The sequence below is a fragment of the Gallus gallus genome, chromosome 27 (genome assembly GCF_016699485.2).
Source record: "Gallus gallus isolate bGalGal1 chromosome 27, bGalGal1.mat.broiler.GRCg7b, whole genome shotgun sequence".
In the NCBI taxonomy this organism is placed as follows: Eukaryota; Metazoa; Chordata; class Aves; order Galliformes; family Phasianidae; genus Gallus; species Gallus gallus.
Genome location: NC_052558.1, coordinates 287,352 through 306,582, shown reverse-complemented (window position 1 = coordinate 306,582; position 19,231 = coordinate 287,352). Strand labels below are relative to the sequence as shown.

The following is a 19,231-nucleotide window of genomic DNA, read 5'->3' as shown; positions in this document are numbered from 1 at the left end:
GCGGTGGACGCTGCCCCGGCACGGCCCGACGAGGGGCGGCCCGAGCGCGGCCCCACTCTGCTGCTGTCCGCCTCCCGGGCAGACGGCAGCGGCGCGGTGGATTCCCACAGCAGATCCAGGCAGCAAAGAGAGGGGATGATGCAGTGTTTCACTGTGGTGCTAGGTTCACCCTGCAGCAGCTCTGCAGCAGTGGACCAAGAACTAGTGATAGAAAATCCAGAATTCTCAGTGTTCCCTTGTAGCAGACACTGATCAGATGTGTCATGCAAGAGTAGGTGCAGAAAACAGACCTTTCCCAAGCATGTACTAAGATCCAGTTGTTTTGGCAGTGGAGGAGGAGAGCACAAAGCTCACAAACACCAAATGTGAAGTACATTTACCTTTTCTTAAGATTAAAACAGTGAGATAGTAAGTGAGACAATACAGAAAGAATAAAACAGAAGAAGGCTATGCACTATGTGCAGGCTATTACTACGTGAGATTAGCTGTAGTGTTAAGGAAGGTACAACACCAATTGCCCTAACACTTCCTTTTAATCCAGGTCCACCGTCTCTGGGGATCCCCAGTTCCAGTGAGGAGTTGGGGAGCCTTTCCCAGTAAGTGGAAATTCCTACGCAGTGCATCTACGCATAGGTGAGGTCTCCAACTTTGCTACAAGGGGATGCAGACACTGTATTCTTGAATAAACAGAGGCATGTGGAAATTAGGCAGAAACTTCATTCTCCCTTTTGGATTCTGCCTCCAGCCTGGCCAGGGCTCAAGGAGGAGCCAAGGAATTCAGTGTACTAGTAGGCAGTGGCACTCTGCTTCTAAACAAGAAAAGGATAATACATTCTCACAATGATTTATCTAAGCCACATCTCTTTCTAATGAGATGTTTTGTCCAGGCTATGTATTTCCCTAATGATCAGACATATTTTGCAGAAGATCGGATACAGGTGATATATAACGCTGGGTTGTGAGATCCAACTGGAAGTCAGCTTTGAAAGGTGGCGCACTCTTCACACCATAGTACTTCACAAGTGGAAGAAGGGATAGCTCGAGGGCTGAGAAATTATGTGCTGCAAAAGTAGGTATTCTGGGAATCTCAGATGATGTGTGGTGAACCGTAAGCTACTGCATATTAACTGGGCCTCCAGATTAGCATGGGCCAGTTTTTCCTCCATGGCCTGGTTGCAAAGCCATTGGATCGTGGAAATTTGGTGGGATAACGTGAAGAAGTGCTGTAGGAGGTGGATCAAAAGAAGAATATGCATCAAAAGAAGTGCAGGCAGCAGGTCGAGGGAGGTGATTCCAAGCATTTATTCCACTGTTATGAAACCTCACCTGGAATACTGCATTTGATTCCGGGCACAAGGGGATCAGAAGGACATTGACCTGTTGGAGTGGGTCCATGGAAGAGACATAGAGATGATCAGAGGAGATGCAGCAGTTCTCCTATTGTCATGTGAAATCAGGGAAGGAAACTCCCCAACTACAAAGTGGTAGTAAAAGCCAACACTCCTTTCTTCCTCACAATAAATACCAGTGACTTGATAAATCAAGCACATTCTTCTAACTACGTACACAGGCTAAGTGAGCTCGAGTTATACATTCTGTAATTCAGTCTTAACTGTGGTTCTCAGATGAGATACTGGGTCCCGGGTCATCAGTGGCTGGAGCTGGAAGACAGTGCACTCAAGTTCTGCACCCTGCTGGGAGCACGGTGGGAGACAGTCCTGGGTGCCCCGACAGTGGCAGCGTCGTCCACTCCTCCCCTCCGTCTTGTCCTTTTGCAGCCCAGCATGAGCCGGGTGGTGGTAGTGACAGGTGGAAAGAGCCCAGAGCTGCAGGGAGAAGCGCAGGGGATGCAGACGAAGCTGAACTGAGAAGAATGGAGTAACAGGCTTACAGGCTGATTTCTACATGATGCTACGTCATGGGACGAGAAGGAGGCCATGGAAGGATGCGGATGCGGGGCTCGTGGAGGCACGTGGAAGGAGAGACTGCGGGCCATGAGCCCGTGCGTGGGGGCAGCCGTGCTGTCTCTGGCCGAGGGGCTCGGAGCCAAGGAGTGCCGGGGCGCCGCGCATCGCCTGTGCTCCCTGCGCCCCGCCCCGCGCCCTCCCCGTCTTCTCCCCGTCCTCCGCCAAAGCGGCGGTGCCACGGGGCGGGGCCGGGCGGAGTGGGGAGGTTGTCGCTGCCTCGGCACGGCCCGACGAGGGGCGGCCCGAGTGCGGCCCCGCTCTGCTGCTGTCCGCCTCCCGGGCAGACGGCAGCGGCGCGGTGGGGCGCGATGGCGGCCGGGCTGGGGCCGTGGCTGCTGGCCTTGGCCTTGGGGCCGGCAGGTGCGAGGCGGGCACGGCGGGCGGCGAGGCCGGGGTTGAGCGTGGCTCGTGCTGCTGCCCCGCGTGCGCGCTGAGGCCTGGAGCTCGCCTTCAGTGCCGGGGAGCGGCTGGGAGCTGTGCGTGGGAGAGGGAGGCTGTGTGGGGACACGGATGCTGCGGGAGCGGCACTGGCTTAGCTGTGCGAGCAGGAGGGCGTCTGGGCCAGTGCCCCTGGCATGGGGGCTTTGGCAGGTGAGAGAAGGTTGTTGTTTTTCTACAGGAGTGTGTGCGCAGTTGAGACTGGAAACGTCTGGTGGAGGTGTGCGAGCGCCTGGGGATTCTGTGCAGCTCTCCTGCCATGGATATGGCTTCAGCTTTGGAAGTTATGTTGTATTGTGGTACCGTCAGGGAATCAGTGGCCGTCTCGAATGGCTGTCCTACATATACAGCTCATATATTATTTACAGCCCAGGTGTGGAGGGTCGAGCCACCGTTTCGCGAGATGATTCCCAATCTGTGTCCTATCTGTCCCTAAGCACCCTGCACCCAAGCGATTCAGCGCGCTACTTGTGTGCTGTTCGCACGGGAACAGGAAATCCTGCAGAGCTGTAACAAAAATCCCCTTCCTGGGCACAGCTACAGCTGCAGAACTACAGGTCAGGCTGGAGTTGGATCACCTTTGGTCTGCTCCTGGATAGTGAGGGGATGTCACAGAGGATCCTGTCCTTTCTGCAAAGTCTCCTTTCACTTCATCATTCCTTTCATTCCTTTCATTCTCTTGAGTCACAAAAGCAGGTGGATGCTGTGGAAGTGGCCCTGGCCGAGCTCTGAGTTGCAGCACGAGTGCTGCATGCCCTGGAGAGTGATTTTGGCAGTAACAAAACGATCTGCAGCTCGAGATGGGATTAGGAAAGCAAAGGCTCAGATGGAAGTGAACTTGGCAAGGAATGCTAAAAACTAAAAGAAGGGATTGTCCTGAAGCCAGGTCAGAAGAGGTGGGCCAAAAGAGGTTGTATCTTCCCTGTTAAATGAGAATGGAGAACATATATGGAGAAGGCTGAGGTACTCAATGAGTTCTTTGCCTCAGTCTTCACTGGCAGCCAGGATTCTCCCATCCCTGAACCTCACATCCCTGCACCTGAACATGCAGGTGGGATTGGGGTAGCAAAGTGCCCCACAGAGTAAGGGCAGAGCAAGTCCAAGACCTCGTCATGAGACTGAACGTGTACAAGTCCGGGGGGCTGGCTGACTTATGTGCCAGTGTCCTAAGGGAGCAGGGTGAGGTAGTTGCCAAGTCACTCTCCATCATATTACAAAAGTTGTGGCTGTCAGGCAAAGTCTGTTGGGAATAGAAAAACCACAATGACAACAGCAACAACAAAAAGGAAGCATCACTCCCGTTTATAAGGAAGGGAGGAAGGTGGACTGTGAGAACTCCAGGCTGGTGAGCTTCACCTCAGTTCCAGGGGTAACCATGGAACAGATCGTCCTGGAAGGTATGTTAAGGCACATGAGGGATGAAGAGGTGATTCAGGACAGCCAGGGTGGCTTCCGCAAGGGAGGAACATGCCTGATCAACGTGGTGTTCTTCTCTGATGAAGTGACAGCATCAGTGGACAAAGGGAAGGCAATTGAAGTCATCTATCTGGACTTCTGCAAGGCCTTTGACGTGGTCCCCCACCACATCCTTATCTCTAAATTGGAGGGAGATGAATGTGAAGGGTGGACTATTGATTGGATAAGGAATTGGTTGGAAGGTTGCAGCCAGAGGCTTGTGTTCAATGGCTTTACAGCCAGGTGGAGGCCGGTAATGGGAGATGTCCCGCAGGGGTCCATCTTGGGTCTAGTACTCCTTAACATCATTGCCTATGACATAGATGATGGGATTGAGCGCACCCTCAGCGTGTTTGCTGATGACATCAAGCTGAGCAGTGCATTTGATACAGCAGAAAGAAGGGACGCCATCCAAAGGGTGTTTGCTCAGCGAGAAAGTTCTGGCCTTGAGAACCCAAGGAGGATCAACATAGCAAAGTGTGTGGTTTTCTGCTTGGGTCAAGCCAATCCCAGATATGTATAGAAGCTGGGAGAAGAACTTCTTCAGAGCAGCCCTACTAGAAATGAGTTGTTCTACAGTTCTTGTTGATGAAAAACTGAACATGAGCCAACTGTTGCTCTTGCAGCCCGAAAGGCCGATGGAATCCTGCGTTCCATCAGAGGAGGGGTGGCCATCAGGGCACGGGAGGGGATTGTGCCCATCTATTCTGCCCACATGAGTTCCCGTCTGGAGTATCATGCCCCAGTCTAGGGCACGCCACACAGGAAGGATGTGGAGCTTTTGGAGAGGGCCCAGAGATGTGCTGCAAAGGCGATCCAAGAGCTGGAGGGACTGTCCTCTGAAAAGAGGCTGAAGGAACTGGGCTTACTGAGCCTGGAAAAGAGAAAACTGTGGGGAGACCTCATTGCAGCCTTCTAGTATTTCAAGGGAGTTTATAAACGTGAGGGAAAACAACTTTTTACATGGGTAGATAGTGATAGAACAAGGAGGAATGTTTTTAAACTAAAGGATGGGAGATTTAGAGTAGATGTCCGGGGAAAGTTCTTTACTGAGAGTGTGGTGAGGTGCTGGAACAGGCTGCCGAGAGATGTTGTGAATGCCCTGTCGCTGGAGGTGTTTAAGGCCCGGTTGGATGGGTCCCTGGGTGATCAGCTCATTGGAAGAGAGAATGCCCTCCTCTGCAGAGATCTCGGAAAAGCAATATCCCAGTGTTAGCACTGGAAGCCTCTGGGGCGAGGCAGCAGGTGAAACTGAAAGAGAACGTTTGGTTGACGCAATCTGTTCTTGTATTTTCTAAGGGGCAAATAAGCCTTTCGTTGGTTGAGAGTGGTTGGAGGAAGTAGAGGCAAAAATAAAATCTAAAGACAGGGCCCTTTGTAGGCCGGAGAGGTGCCTGGCAGACCAAGGAGAACTGAAGCAGTTTGTGTATAATAAAAGAGTTTGGAAAATAGGGGGAATAAAAGAAAAAGAAAAAAGAAAAAGAAAAGACACAGGGTGAGGGAAGCCAAGAGGGAAATGGAGAGGAAGCTGAGAGAGCAAAAGAAGGTCCAAGAAGTTCAAGGATGGCAGGGAAGGGAAGAGAGGAGAGGCGTATGGAAAAAGTGAGGAGATAGAAATGAAAGAAGGAAAGTGGGAAGAATCATAGCAACTGGTATTGTTGTAGCATCAGCTGACTTTGTAGCAGTTGTGGAAGTTACCAGACAACACCACCACCACCAAAAACATCAATGACACAGTTTCTTTTTGATGTTAAGAAATACTCAGTGGAAGACTTTATGTGAAAGGTAGTAGCCAGCCAAGGCATAGCAAAACAATGCCCTCTGAGAATAAAGGACTGAAAGGAAGCAAAGTAATAACAGATAATATTTTGAAGCCGCGCTCCGCCTCTGCTCCCTGGCCCGCCTCGCGCCCGCCCCGTCCTCCGGCGAAGGGGCCGCGGTGCCACGGGGCGGGGCGGGGCAGGGCCGGGCCGGGCGGAGTGGGGCGGTGGGCGCTGCCCCGGCACGGCTCGACGAGGGGCGGCCCGAGCGCGGCCCCGCTCTGCTGCTGTCCGCCTCCCGGGCAGACGGCAGCGGCGCGGCGGGGCGCGATGGCGGCCGGGCTGGGGCCGTGGCTGCTGGCCTTGGCCTTGGGGCCGGCAGGTGCGAGGCGGGCACGGCGGGCGGCGAGGCCGGGGCTGGTTGTGCGGTTGTGCGTGGGAGAGGGAGGCTGTGTGGGGACACGGATGCTGCGGGAGCGGCTGCGTCTGAGCCGCGAGTATTTGGGCGTGTTGGGCAGTGCCCCTGGCCTGGGGCTTTGGCAGGAGAGAGGGAGTTCACAGCTCTGAATTTATGGTCTGTAGGGGTCGGGGTAGCTGGGGAATGTCCTCCTGACATAGTTTTGCAATTCCTGGCTCTTGTTGCTGTCCTCCTCCAGGAGTGTGTGCTCAGTTGAGACTGGAAATGTCTGGTGGAGGTGTGCGAGCGCCTGGAGATTCCGTGCAGCTCTCCTGCCAGGGATCTGGCTTCAACTTTGGAAGTTATGATGTACTGTGGTACCGTCAGGGAATCGGTGGCCGTCTCAAGTGGCTGTCCTACATCAGCGGCAGCTCACGTACTGTTAGATACAGCCCAGATGTGGAGGGTCGAGCCATGGTTTCTCGAGACAATTCCCGATCTGTGTCCTCTCTGTATCTACGTGCCCTGCGCCCACAAGACTCAGCGCACTACTTGTGTGCTGTTCGCACGGGAACAGGAAATCCTACAGAGCTTTAACAAAAATCCCCTTCTTGGGCACAGCTACTGCTGCAGGAACCGCAGGGCTGGCAGGAGCTGGAGTAGGTCTGGGCTGTTCCTGGACAGTGTGGGGACATCGCTGCACACCACAGATGACCCTGTCCTTTCTGCAAGGTCTCCTTTTACGTCATTACTTCTTTCATTCTCCTGAGTCACAAATGCAGTGTTGTGACCTGAGGATTATATTCACTGTATATCTGGTCACCAGATCAGTTTGGCCACTTTGCCCAACCTCCTACCTGCAGCATGTCTGCACCTGCTCTTGGTTTCCTTCTTCCCTTATGTGCTTGAAAGCACTTGGGCACTTCTAGCTACATAATTGCCTGCTTCCAAAATCCGCTACAGAATCTTTGAATCTGCTTCTGTGAGGAAAGCAGTGGGTGAATAGTTTTGTCATGATTTCAGGAGAGTTTCAGAGTGCTGTAATCCAACCAGTGTGGTCTGCAGTGTTGCAGTGAGCAGGGCTAACAGATCCTGCATGACACGTAAGTTACTCTGAAAGCAGTGTCTCCTGTTTCATTCCAAAGAAAGTACAGCAGTTACAAAGAGTGCAATAATGCTATTTGATAGAGCAGTTTCACTGATGCAGGACATTAATCAGTCAACACCGTTTTCACCAGTGATGAGGAAGATCCTTCATTTCATGCTGATGAATACCTGCAGCATTAGAGGTGAACCACAGTTTCACAGCTTCAATGCTGGTACTGTTCCCAAGAAAATGTTGCCCACACAATACATCTCTCATCAGCCCAAACAGATGGAAGTCCAAAAGTGCGATACACAGACTATAGCATGGTTGTAGTAGCACTGTTCAGCCAAGGTTGTCAATGTGCACCATGGCCTTCAAATTGGTATGGTGTGTGATGTTTTCATGTTGCAAGAGAATGGCTGCCTCCTTCTCTGCCTTGACTCTGGAGGTTTGAGCCTCCACTGTTGTCAGCACTGAGACTGAGCGATGTGAGCTGATGCATTATCCTGTTTCCATTAACTCTGGAAGGATCTTCCCTTTCCTATGCCAAAAGCCAGTGCACATCAGTTTAACTGGTGAGGGCTGTGTCTCGAACTTTTTCTTCAATAGGGAAATATCATATTGCCACTCTGGCTCTTTTGACTGTCTGGTAGTGGTGACACCATGTCTCAGCACTGTTAATGATGTGATTCAGGAAACTGCCACCTTGTGCCTCGTATGGGTTCAGTTCTTCCTGACAAACTTGCATGCATTGTTCTTTCTGTTCCTGTGTTAGCCTTCATAGTTCCCACCTGATGCAAACTTTCCTCTACTGCAATGGTGACATTTTTCTTTTCAATGCATGAAATACAATCTTCAAAGCTCTGTAGACAGGTTCCTGTTCACAATCCACTGATTCATATGCATGAGCTGATCCAGACAGTCTTCCTTTCATGGTGTGACAGATGTGCACGGCCTTCTGGAATATGGCTTGTCTTTCCTACTGGTGTTTCCACTGCTGAAACACAAAACCCTCTGCTTCACTGAGTTCACGTTCACCTTTTGGTCTCCATAAACGTTTGGTAGGTGTCAGTGAATATCAGGAGTGCAATTCTTTCCACATGGAGCAATTCAGCTTCACACCTTTGCATTATACGCTCTTCCTTGTCTGACTCCATTCTGTCAGACTGCCCCTCTATTACCATATGCTGCATGACAACAACATGTACAGGAATACTGGTGGGAGTTCAACATGCACTGCCGTACTGCCAACATCCTCCTCTGTCCTCACATGCCTGCATAGTAAGATAGGTGGCATTACTTGTGGAACAGCACTTGTTCTTATAACTACAATGCTTCCTATATTTATGTGGCCTGGTACTGGAGGTATTGCAGCAGGCTCCTGCAGTATTCACTCCCAAGCATGGGCTGGGGAGGCTGCTTCAGCCACATGGCCCATTTTTGACCAGCAGAGGTTATTGTGTGTCATGGTATGTCCCAGTTTGGCTCAATTCCATGATTAATGGTGCAGAGGAACCCACGGAGCCCTGCTCTGAGGTAGGGGATAGGGTGGTAGGAAAACAGGTTGGGTGATGGACATGAAAGGAAACACTGAGAACAAGCTGAGGAATAAGGTAATTTAATAAATATGGTAGCGGAATGTGAGATAACACATTCGAATACAATATAATTAGAACTGAAGTTTATAAATCAAATAAACGAGAGAGAGAGCGTTGAAAACTGAAGGCCTTCCTCTAATGCTGGGGGCGACATGGCTAGGGAGCACACAGCACAGAGATGAGCAGCAAGAAGAAAGGGGCAATCGCGTGACCGCTGAGAAGTTTTATCTTTCCCTCTGAATGGAAAAAGGGAATGGAACAGTGAAGTCTTCAGGAGATGGAGTTCTGCTTCTTCTCTTCTGAGACCCACGCACCCAGAAAAATCAGCACTCCATGGAACTGGAGCATTAAGTCTTTAACTCCCAGTGCACTACATGATGTCATGATGTGGATAGCAGTAATAAAAATCATAAAACCATGACATCATGCCAGCCTGATGAGAGCTCCAGGACCCTGATCATCACTGGGTTGGAGTTGGAAGACAGAGCACTCTGTTCCTGCACCCTGCTGGGACCATGGTGAGAGGCATCCCAGGTTGCCCCGACACCCTCGACTTCCTCCACTCCTCCCCTCCCTCTTGCCCGTTTGCACCCCAGCAGGAGCTGGGTGTTGTGAGAGGGGCTGGAGGGCAGAGCACACAGCTGTGGGGATGATGATGAATATGGAGGTTTCCAGAATCCCTTCAGTGAATTGTGTGTTGCTCCCACGAGTGATTCACTGCAAATCCAGTGATTGATTGATTGCCAGTGCCTGCTGGACTCCTCTCTCATTGTTGTCATCTTGGTTCAAAGAGAAGGATTAAGTTCTCCCTCTGATCCCACCAGTCCATTGCAGTGCCCCTCCAATATCACATCCAAACAGTTCACATCCAGGGATGGTGAGTCAACCACCTCCCTGGGGAGCCTATTCCAGTGCTTAACCACTCTTTCTGTAAAGAAGTGTTTCCTAAAGTCCAACCTAAACTTGCCTTGGCACAACTTGAGGCCATTTTCCCTTGCCTTGATGGCTGTCATCAGTGAGAAGAGACCTACCCTGCTCTCATTGTAAGCACCTTTCAGGTACTAGAAGAGAGTAATAAGGTCTCCCCTCAGCCTCCTCTTCCCCAGACTAAACAGCCCCAGCTCCCTCAGCCTCTCCTCGTAGGGCTGATTTTCCAAGCCCTTCACTAGCCTCGTTGCCCTTCTCTGGACCTGCTCCAGTACATCCATGTCCTTCTTGTACTGAGGTGCCCAAAACTGAACACAGTACTCGAGGTGAGGCCTCACCAATGCCGAGTACAGGGGCAGGATGACTTCCTTAGTCCTGCTAACCACACCATTCCTGATCCAGGCCAGGATGCCATTGGCCTTCTTGGCCACCTGGGCACACTGCTGGCTCATATTCAGCCAACTGTCCAACAATACACCAAGGTCCCTTTCCATCAGGCAGCTTTCCAGCCACACCTCCCCAAGCCTGTAGGGTTGCTTGGGGTTGTTGTGAGCAAAATGCAGGACCCGACACTTGCCCTATTGAAACTCATACCGTTAACCTTGCCCATTGATCCACTCTATCCAGGTCCCTCTGTAGTGCCATTCTCCCGTCTGGCAGATCAACACTCCCTCCCAGCTTGGTGTCATCTTCATACCAGCGACTTCATCCACTCCTCCCCTCCCTCTTGCCTGTTTGCACCCCAGCAGGAGCTGGATGTTGTGAGAGGGGCTGGAGGGCAGAGCACACAGCTGTGCGGATGATGATGAATATGGAGGTTTCCAGAATCCCTTCAGTGAAATGTGTTGCACTCCCACAAGTGATTCACTGCAGATCCATTGATTGATTGATTGCCAGTGCCTGCTGGACTCCTCTCTCATTGTTGTCATCTTGGTTCAAAGAGAAGGGTTAAGTTCTCCCACTGGTCCAGTGCTATTGCAGTTCCCCTCTGGGATTTCCCTCACCCTTTCCTATTCTTGGGGCAATCACAGCTTGTTCTCTGTGCTCTTGCAGCAGTCCCGGGTAGTTGGCTGGAGAGCAACATGTCAGGAAACCAGCAGCGCACAGTGGTGGTAAAGTCATCTTCCAGTGCAACATGAGAGGAAACATGAGAGGGATAACACATAGTACATGTTCTGGTCCAAGCAGAGGGCACAGGAATTATTGGGAGGGTGATGAATACGGAGGTTTCCATAATCACTGTAAGGGAGCAGTGGAGAGCTCCCCCAACAGATTACCACAGCAGATCCAGGCAGCAAAGAGAGGGGATGATGGGTCCATGGAAGAGACATAGAGATGATCAGAGGAGATGCAGCAGCTCTCCTATTGTCATGTGAAATCAGGGAAGGAAACTCCCCAACTACTAAGTGGTAGTAAAAGCCAACACTCCTTTCTTCCTCACAATAAATACCAGTGACTTGATAAATCAAGCACGTTCATCTAACTATGTACACAGGCTAAGTGAGCTTGAGTTATACATTCTGTAATTCAGCGTTTTCTGTCGTTCTCAGATGAGATGCTGTGTCCCAGCTCATCAGTGGCTGGAGCTGGAAGACAATGCACTCAAGTTCTGCACCCTGCTGGGAGCACAGTGGGAGACAGTCCTGGGTGCCCTGACAGTGGCAGCGTCGTCCACTCCTCCCCTCCGTCTTGTCCTTTTGCAGCCCAGCATGAGCCGGGTGGTGATAGTGACAGGTGGAAAGAGCCCAGAGCTGCAGGGAGAAGCGCAGGGAATGCAGACGAAGCTGAACCGAGAAGAATGGAATAAAAGGCTAACAGGCTGATTTCTACATGATGCTACGTCATGGGACGGGAAGGAGGCCATGGGGGGATGTCGATGCGGGGGGTGTCGATGCGGGGGATGTCGATGTCGCTGAGGCACGTAGAAGGAGAGGAGGCGTGCCAAGAGCCCGTGCGTGGGGGCAGCCGTGCTGTGTCTGGCCGAGGGGCCCGGAGCCAAGGAGTGCCCGGGCGCCGCGCTCCGCCTCTGCTCCCCGCGCCCCGCTCCGCGCCCGCCCCGTCCTCCGCCAAAGCGGCCGCGGTGCCACGGGGCGGGGCGGGGCCGGGCCGGGCCGGGCCGGGCCAGGCGGAGTGGGGCGGTGGGCGCTGCCCCGGCACGGCCCGACGGGGGGCGGCCCGAGCGCGGCCCCGCTCTGCTGCTGTCCGCCTCCCGGGCAGACGGCAGCGGCGCGGCGGGGCGCGATGGCGGCCGGGCTGGGGCCGTGGCTGCTGGCCTTGGCCTTGGGGCCGGCAGGTGCGAGGCGGGCACGGCGGGCGGCGAGGCCGGGGCTGGGCGCGGCTCGTGCTGCTGCCCCGCGGGCGCGCTGAGGCCTGGAGCTCGCCTTCAGTGCCGGGGAGCGGCTGGGAGTTGTGCGTGGGAGACGGAGGCTGTGTGGGGACACGGATGCTGCGGGAGCGGCTGCGTCTGAGCCGCGAGGATTTGGGCGTGTTGGGCAGTGCCCCTGGCCTGGGGCTTTGGCAGGAGAGAGGGAGTTCACAGGTCTGAATTTATGGTATGTAGGGGTCGGAGTAGCTGGGGAATGTCCTCCTGCCATGGTTGTGCAATTCCTGTCTCCTGTTGCTGTCCTCCTCCAGGAGTGTGTGCACAGTTGAGACTGGAAACGTCTGGTGGAGGCGTACGAGCGCCTGGAGATTCTGTGCATTTCTCCTGCCAGGGATCTGGCTTCAGCTTTGGAAGTTATGCTGTACTGTGGTACCGTCAGGCACTCGATGGCCGTCTCGAGTGGCTGTCCTACATCGCCAGCTCGAATAGTAGGTACAGCCCAGATGTGGAGGGTCGAGCCACCGTTTCTCGAGACAATTCCCAATCTGTGTCCTACCTGTATCTACGTGCCCTGCGCCCACACGATTCAGCGCAACATTTGTGTGCTGTTCTCACGGCAACAGGAAATCCTACAGAGCTGTAACAAAAATCCCCTTCTTGGGCACAGCTACAGCTGCAGAACTACAGGTCAGGCTGGAGTTGGAGCGGCTCTGGGCTTCTCCTGGACAGTGAGGGGGAGTCACAGAGGATCCTGTGCTTTCTGCAAGGTCTCCTTTCACTTCATCACTGCTTTCATTCTCCTGAGTCACAGAAGGAGATGGATGCTGTTGGAGTGGCCCTGGCTGAGCCCTGAGTAGCAGCGCGAGTGCTGCACGCACTGGAGAGTGATTTTGGCAGTAACAAAACCATCTGCAGCTCGAGATGGGATTAGGAAAGCAAAGGCACAGATGGAAGTGAACTTGGCAAGGAATTCTAAAAACTAAAAGAAGGGATTGTCCTGATGCCTGGTCGGAAGACGTGGGCCAAATATCTTCCCTGTTAAATGAGAATGGAGAACAGGCTAGAACATATATGGAGAAGGCTGAGGTACTCAATGAGTTCTTTGCCTCAGTCTTCACTGGCAGCCAGATTTTCTCCCATCCCTGAACCTCACATCCCTGCACCTGATCATGCAGGTGGGATTGGGGTAGCAAAGTGCCCCACAGAGTAAGGGCAGAGCAAGTCCAAGACCTCCTCATGAGACTGAACGTGTACAAGTCCGGGGGGCTGGCTGACTTATGTGCCAGTGTCCTAAGGGAGCAGGGTGAGGTAGTTGCCAAGTCACTCTCCATCATATTACAAAAGTTGTGGCTGTCAGGCAAAGTCTGTTGGGAATGGAAAAATGACAATGACAACAGCAACAACAAAAAGGAAGCATCACTCCCGTTTATAAGGAAGGGAGGAAGGTGGACTGTGAGAACTCCAGGCTGGTGAACTTCACCTCAGTTCCAGGGGTAACCATGGAACAGATCCTCCTGGAAGGTATGTTAAGGCACATGAGGGATGAAGAGTTGATCCAGGACAGCCAGGGTGGCTTCCGCAAGGGAGGGACGTGCCTGATCAACGTGGTGTTCTTCTCTGATGAAGTGACGGCATCAGTGGACAAAGGGAAGGCAATTGATGTCATCTATCTGGACTTCTGCAAGGCCTTTGACGTGGTCCCCCACCACATCCTTATCTCCAAATTGGAGGGAGATGGATGTGAAGGGTGGACTATTGATTGGATAAGGAATTGGTTGGAAGGTTGCAGCCAGAGTCTTGTGTTCAATGGCTTTACAGCCAGGTGGAGGCCGGTAATGGGAGATGTCTCGCAGGGGTCCATCTTGGGTCTAGTACTCCTTAACATCTTTACCTATGACATAGATGATGAGATTCAGTACACCCTCAGCGTGTTTGCAGATGACATCGAGCTGAGCGGTGCATTTGATACAGCAGAAAGAAGGGATGACATCCAAAGGGTGTTTGCTCAACGGGAAAGTTCTGGCCTTGAGAACCCAAGGAGGTTCAACATAGCAAAGTGCGTGGTTTTCTGCTTGGGTCAAGCCAATCCCAGATATGTATAGAAGCTGGGAGAAGAACTGCTTCAGAGTAGCCCTGCTGGGAATGACTTAGGGGTTCTTGCTGATGAAAAACTGAACATGAGCCAGCTGGAGCTGGAGGGACTGACCTCTTGAAAGAAGCTGAAGGAACTGGGCTTACTGAGCCTGGAAAAGAGAAGACTGTGGGGAGACCTCATTGCAGCCTTCTAGTATTTCAAGGGAGTTTATAAACGTGAGGGAAATCAACTTTTTTCATGGGTAGATAGTGATAGGACAAGGGGGAATGTTTTTAAACTAAAGGATGGGAGATTTAGAGTAGATGTCAGGGGGAAGTTCTTTACTGAGAGTGTGGTGAGGTGCTGGAACAGGCGGCCCAGAGATGTTGTGAATGCCCTGTCGCTGGAGGTGTTTATAGCCCGGTTGGATGGGGCCCTGGGCAATCAGCTCATTGGAAGAGAGAATGCCCTCCTCTGCAGAGATCTCGGAAAAGCAATATCCCAGTGTTAGCACTGGAAGCCTCTGGGGCGAGGCAGCAGGTGAAACTGAAAGAGAACGTTTGGTTGACGCAATCTGTTTTTGTATTTTCTAAGGGGCAAATAAGCCTTTCTTTGGTTGAGACTGGTTGGAGGAAGTAGAGGCAAAAATAAAATCTAAAGACAGGGCCCTTTGTAGGCCGGAGAGGTGCCTGGCAGACCAAAGAGAACTGAAGCAGTTTGTGTATAATAAAAGAGTTTGGAAAGTGGGGGGAATAAAAGAAAAAGAAAAAAGAAAAAGAAAAGACACAGGGTGAGGAAAGCCAGGAGTGAAATGGAGAGGAAGCTGAGAGAGCAAAAGAAGGTCCATGAAGTTCAAGGATGGCAGGGAAGGGAAGAGAGGAGAGGCGTATGGAAAAAGTGAGGAGATAGAAATGAAAGAAGGAAAGTGGGAAGAATCATAGCAACTGGTATTGTTGTAGCATCAGCTGACTTTGTAACGGTGGTGGAAGTTACCAGACAACACCACCACCACCAAAAACATCAACGACACAGTTTCTTTTTGATGTTAAGAAATACTCAGTGGAAGACTTTATGTGAAAGGTAGTAGCCAGCCCAGGCAGAGCAAAACAATGCCCTCTGAGTATAAAGGACTGAAAGGAATGAAAGTAATAACAGATAATATTTTGAAGCCGCGCTCCGCCTCTGCTCCCCGGCCCGCCCCGCGCCCGCCCCGTCCTCCGCCGAAGGGGCCGCGGTGCCACGGGGCGGGGCCGGGCCGGGCCGGGCGGAGCGGTGGGTCCAGGCCCTGCACGGCCCGACGAGGGGCGGTCCGAATGCGGCCCCGCTCTGCTGCTGTCCGCCTCCCGGGCAGACGGCAGCGGCGCGGCGGGGCGCGATGGCGGCCGGGCTGGGGCCGTGGCTGCTGGCCTTGGCCTTGGGGCCGGCAGGTGCGAGGCGGGCACGGCGGGCGGCGAGGCCGGGGCTGGGCGCGGCTCGTGCTGCTGCCCCGCGGGCGCGCTGAGGCCTGGAGCTCGCCTTCAGTGCCGGGGAGCGGCTGGGAGTTGTGCGTGGGAGGGGGAGGCTGTGTGGGAACACAGATGCTGCGGGAGCGGCCGTGGCTGAGCCGCGAGGATTTGGGCGTGTTGGACAGTGCCCCTGGCCTTGGGGCTTGGGCAGGAGAGAGGGAGTTCACAGCTCTGAGTTTATGGTATGTAGGAATCGGGGTAGCTGGGGAATGTCCTGCTGCCATGGTAGTGCAATTCCTGTCTTCCTGTTGCTGTCCTCCTCCAGGAGTGTGTGCACAATTGAGACTGGAAACGTCTGGTGGAGGTGTGCGAGCGCCTGGAGATTCTGTGCAGCTCTCCTGCCAGGGATCTGGCTTCAGCTTTGGAAGTTATGGTGTGCGGTGGTACCGTCAGGCACTTGGTGGCCGTCTCGAGTGGCTGTCCTACATCAGCATTCAGGTCATATACTAGATACAGCCCAGGTGTGGAGGGTCGAGCCACCGTTTCTCGAGATGATTCCCAATCTGTGTCCTATCTGTTCCTAAGCGCCCTACGCCCACACGACTCAGCGCACTACTTGTGTGCTGTTCACACAGGAACATGGAAATCCTGCAGAGCTTCAACAAAAAACCTCTTCCTGGGCACAGCCACAGCTGCAGGAACCGCAGGGCTGGCAGGAGCTGGAGCAGCTCTGGGCTGCTCCTGGACAGTGAGGGGACATCGCTGCACACCACTGATGACCCTGTCCTTTCTGCCATTTCTCCTACTTCATCACTCCTTTCGTTCTCCTGAGTCACAAAAGCAGTGTTGTGACCTGGGGATTATATTCACTGTATATCTGGTCACCAGATCAGTTTGGCCACTTTGCCCAACCTCGTACCTGCAGCATGTCTGCACCTGCTCTTGGTTTCCTTCTTCCCTTGGGTACTTGAACGCACTTGGCCACTTCTAGCTACATAATTGCCTGCTTCCAAAGCAGCTGCAGGCTCTTTGAATCTGCTTCTGTGAGGAAAGCAGTGGGTGAATAGCTTTGTGTGGATTTCAGGGGCATTTCAGAGTGCTGTAATCCAACCAATGTGGTCTGTAGTGTTGCAGTGAGCAGGGCTATAAGATCCTGCACGACACGTCAGTTACTCTGAAAGCAGTGTCTCCTGTTTGTTTCCAAAGAAAGTACAGCAGTTACAAAGAGTGCAATAATGCTATTTGATAGAGCAGTTTCCCTGATGCAGGACATTAATCAGAGTCAACACTGTTTTCGTCAGCGATGAAGAAGGTCCTTCATTTCATGCTGGTGAATACCTGCAGCAGTAGAGGTGGACCACAGTTTCAAAGCTGTTATGCTGGTATTGTTCCCAGGAAAATGTTGCCCACACGATACATCTCTCATCAGCCCAAACAGATGGAAGTCCAAAGGTGCGATACACAGCACTATATCATGGTTGTAGTAGGGACTGTTCAGTCTAGATTGTCAGTGTGCACCATAAAAATGGAACAGTGACGGTCTTCTGGGCACTGTACTTGTTCTTCTCTTCTGTGAAGCAGGTACACAGAAAAATATGATAATCAATGGAACTGGAGCATTAAGTCTTTAACCCCCAGTGCACTACATGATGTCACGATGTGAAATAACGATAACAGAAATAATAAAACCAGAACATCATGCCAGCCTGATGCGAGCTCCAAGACCCTGATCATCACTGGGTTGGAGTTAGAAGACAGCACAGTCTGTTCCTGCACCCTGCTGGGACCATGGTGAGAGGCATCCCGGGTTGCCCCGACCCCCTCGACTTCCTCCACTCCTCCCCTCCCTCTTGCCCGTTTGCACCCCAGCAGGAGCTGGGTGTTGTGAGAGGGGCTGGAGGGCAGAGCACACAGCTGTGGGGATGATGATGAATATGGAGGTTTCCAGAATCCCTTCAGTGAACTGTGGTGTGCTCGCACAAGTGATTCACTGCAGATCCATTGACTGGTTGATTGCCAGTGCCTGCTGGACTCCTCTCTCATTGTTGTCATCTTGGTTCAAAGGGAAGGGTTAAGTACTCCCACTGGACCCACTGGTCCATTGCAGTGCCCCTCTGGGATTTCCTTCACCCTTTCCTATTCTTGGGGCAATCACAGCTTGTTCTCTGTGCTCTTGCAGCAGTCACTGGCAGTTGGCTGGGGGCAACATGTCAGGAAACCTGCAGGGCACAGTGGTGGTAAAGTCTTCTTCCAGTGCAACATGAGAGGAAGCAGCATGTACACATAGTACATGTTCTGGTCCAAGCAGAGGTCACAGAGATTTATTGGGAGGGTGATGAATACGGAGGTTTCCATAATCACTGTAAGGGAGCAGTGGAGAGCTCCCCCAACAGATTCCCACAGCAGATCCAGGCAGCAAAGAGAGGGGATGATGCAGTGTTTCACTGTGGTGCTAGGTTCACCCTGCAGCAGCTCTGCAGCAGTGGACCGAGAACTAGTGATAGAAAATCCAGAGTTCTCAGTGTTCCCTTGTAGCAGACACTGGTCAGATGTGTCATGCAAGAGCAGGTGCAGAAAACAGACCTTTCCCAAGCATGTACTAAGATCCAGTTGTTTTGTCAGTGGAGGAGGAGAGCACAAAGCTCACAAACACCAAATGTGAAGCACGTTTATCTTTTCTTAAGATTAAAACAATGAGACAGTAAGTGAGACGATACAGAAAGAATAAAAGAGAAGAAGGCTATGCGCTATGTGCAGGCTATTACTACGTGAGATTAGCTGTAGTGATAAGGAAGGTACAACACCAATTGCCCTAACACTTCCTGGTTATCCAGATTCACTGTCTCTGGGGATCCCCAGTTGCAGAGAGGATTTGGGGAGCCTTTCCCAGTAAGTGGAAATTCCTACGCAGTGCATCTACACATAGGTGAGGTCTCCAACTTTGCTACAAGGGGATCCAGACACTGTATTCTTGAATAAACAGAGGCATGTGGAAATTAGGCAGAAACTTCATTCTCCCTTTTGGATTCTGCCTCCAGAAATTTGGAAATTTGGTGGGATAACGTGAAGAAGTGCTGTAGGAGGTGGATCAAAAAAAGGAATATGCATCAAAAGAAGTGGAGGCAGCAGGTCGAGGGAGGTGATTCCAAGCATTTATTCCACTGTTATGAAACCTCACCTGGAATACTGCATTTGATTCCGGGCACAAAGGGATCAGAACGACATTGACCTGTTGCAGTGGGTCCACGGAAGAGACATAAAGATGATCAGAGGAGATGCAGCAGCTCTCCTATTGTCATGTGAAATCAGGGAAGGAAACTTCCCAACTTCAAAGTGGTAATAAAAGCCCACACTCCTTTCTTCCTCACAATAAATACCAGTGACTTGATAAATCAAGCACGTTCTTCTAACGACGTACACAGGCTAAGTGAGCTCGAGTTATACATTCTGTAATTCAGTGTTTTCTGTGGTTCTCAGATGAGATACTGGGTCCCAGCTCATCAGTGGCTGGAGCTGGAAGACTGCACTCAAGTTCTGCACCTTGCTGGGAGCACGGTGGGAGACAGTCCTGGGTGCCCCGACAGTGGCAGCGTCGTCCGCTCCTCCCCTCCGTCTTGTCCTTTTGCAGCCCAGCATGAGCCGGGTGGTGATAGTGACAGGTGGAAAGAGCCCAGAGCTGCAGGGAGAAGCGCAGGGAATGCAGACGAAGCTGAACCGAGAAGAATGGAATAAAAGGCTAACAGGCTGATTTCTACATGAT

At 52.2% G+C, this 19,231-nt stretch overlaps 1 long non-coding RNA gene and 2 gene segments (V, D, J or C); all 3 read left to right on the top strand.

Moving 5' to 3' along the window:
• Window positions 1-2,245: 2,245 nt before the first annotated feature.
• LOC124417422 lies at window positions 2,246-16,102 on the top strand (the record flags this gene model as incomplete). The annotated part of the segment is given in 2 exon segments: window positions 2,246-2,327; window positions 15,797-16,102. Coding segments are annotated over 2 exon segments (358 nt in total), but the record flags the coding sequence as incomplete, so codon positions are not given.
• On the top strand, window positions 5,872-7,826 carry LOC124417419. The segment is given in 2 exon segments: window positions 5,872-6,002; window positions 6,277-7,826. Coding segments are annotated over 2 exon segments (390 nt in total).
• A 17-nt stretch (window positions 16,103-16,119) lies between the features above and the next one.
• LOC121107664 lies at window positions 16,120-19,225 on the top strand. The gene is made up of 2 exons (XR_005841948.1): window positions 16,120-17,262; window positions 18,949-19,225. It is a non-coding gene; the product is annotated as an uncharacterized LOC121107664 (long non-coding RNA).
• The last annotated feature ends 6 nt before the right edge of the window (window positions 19,226-19,231 follow it).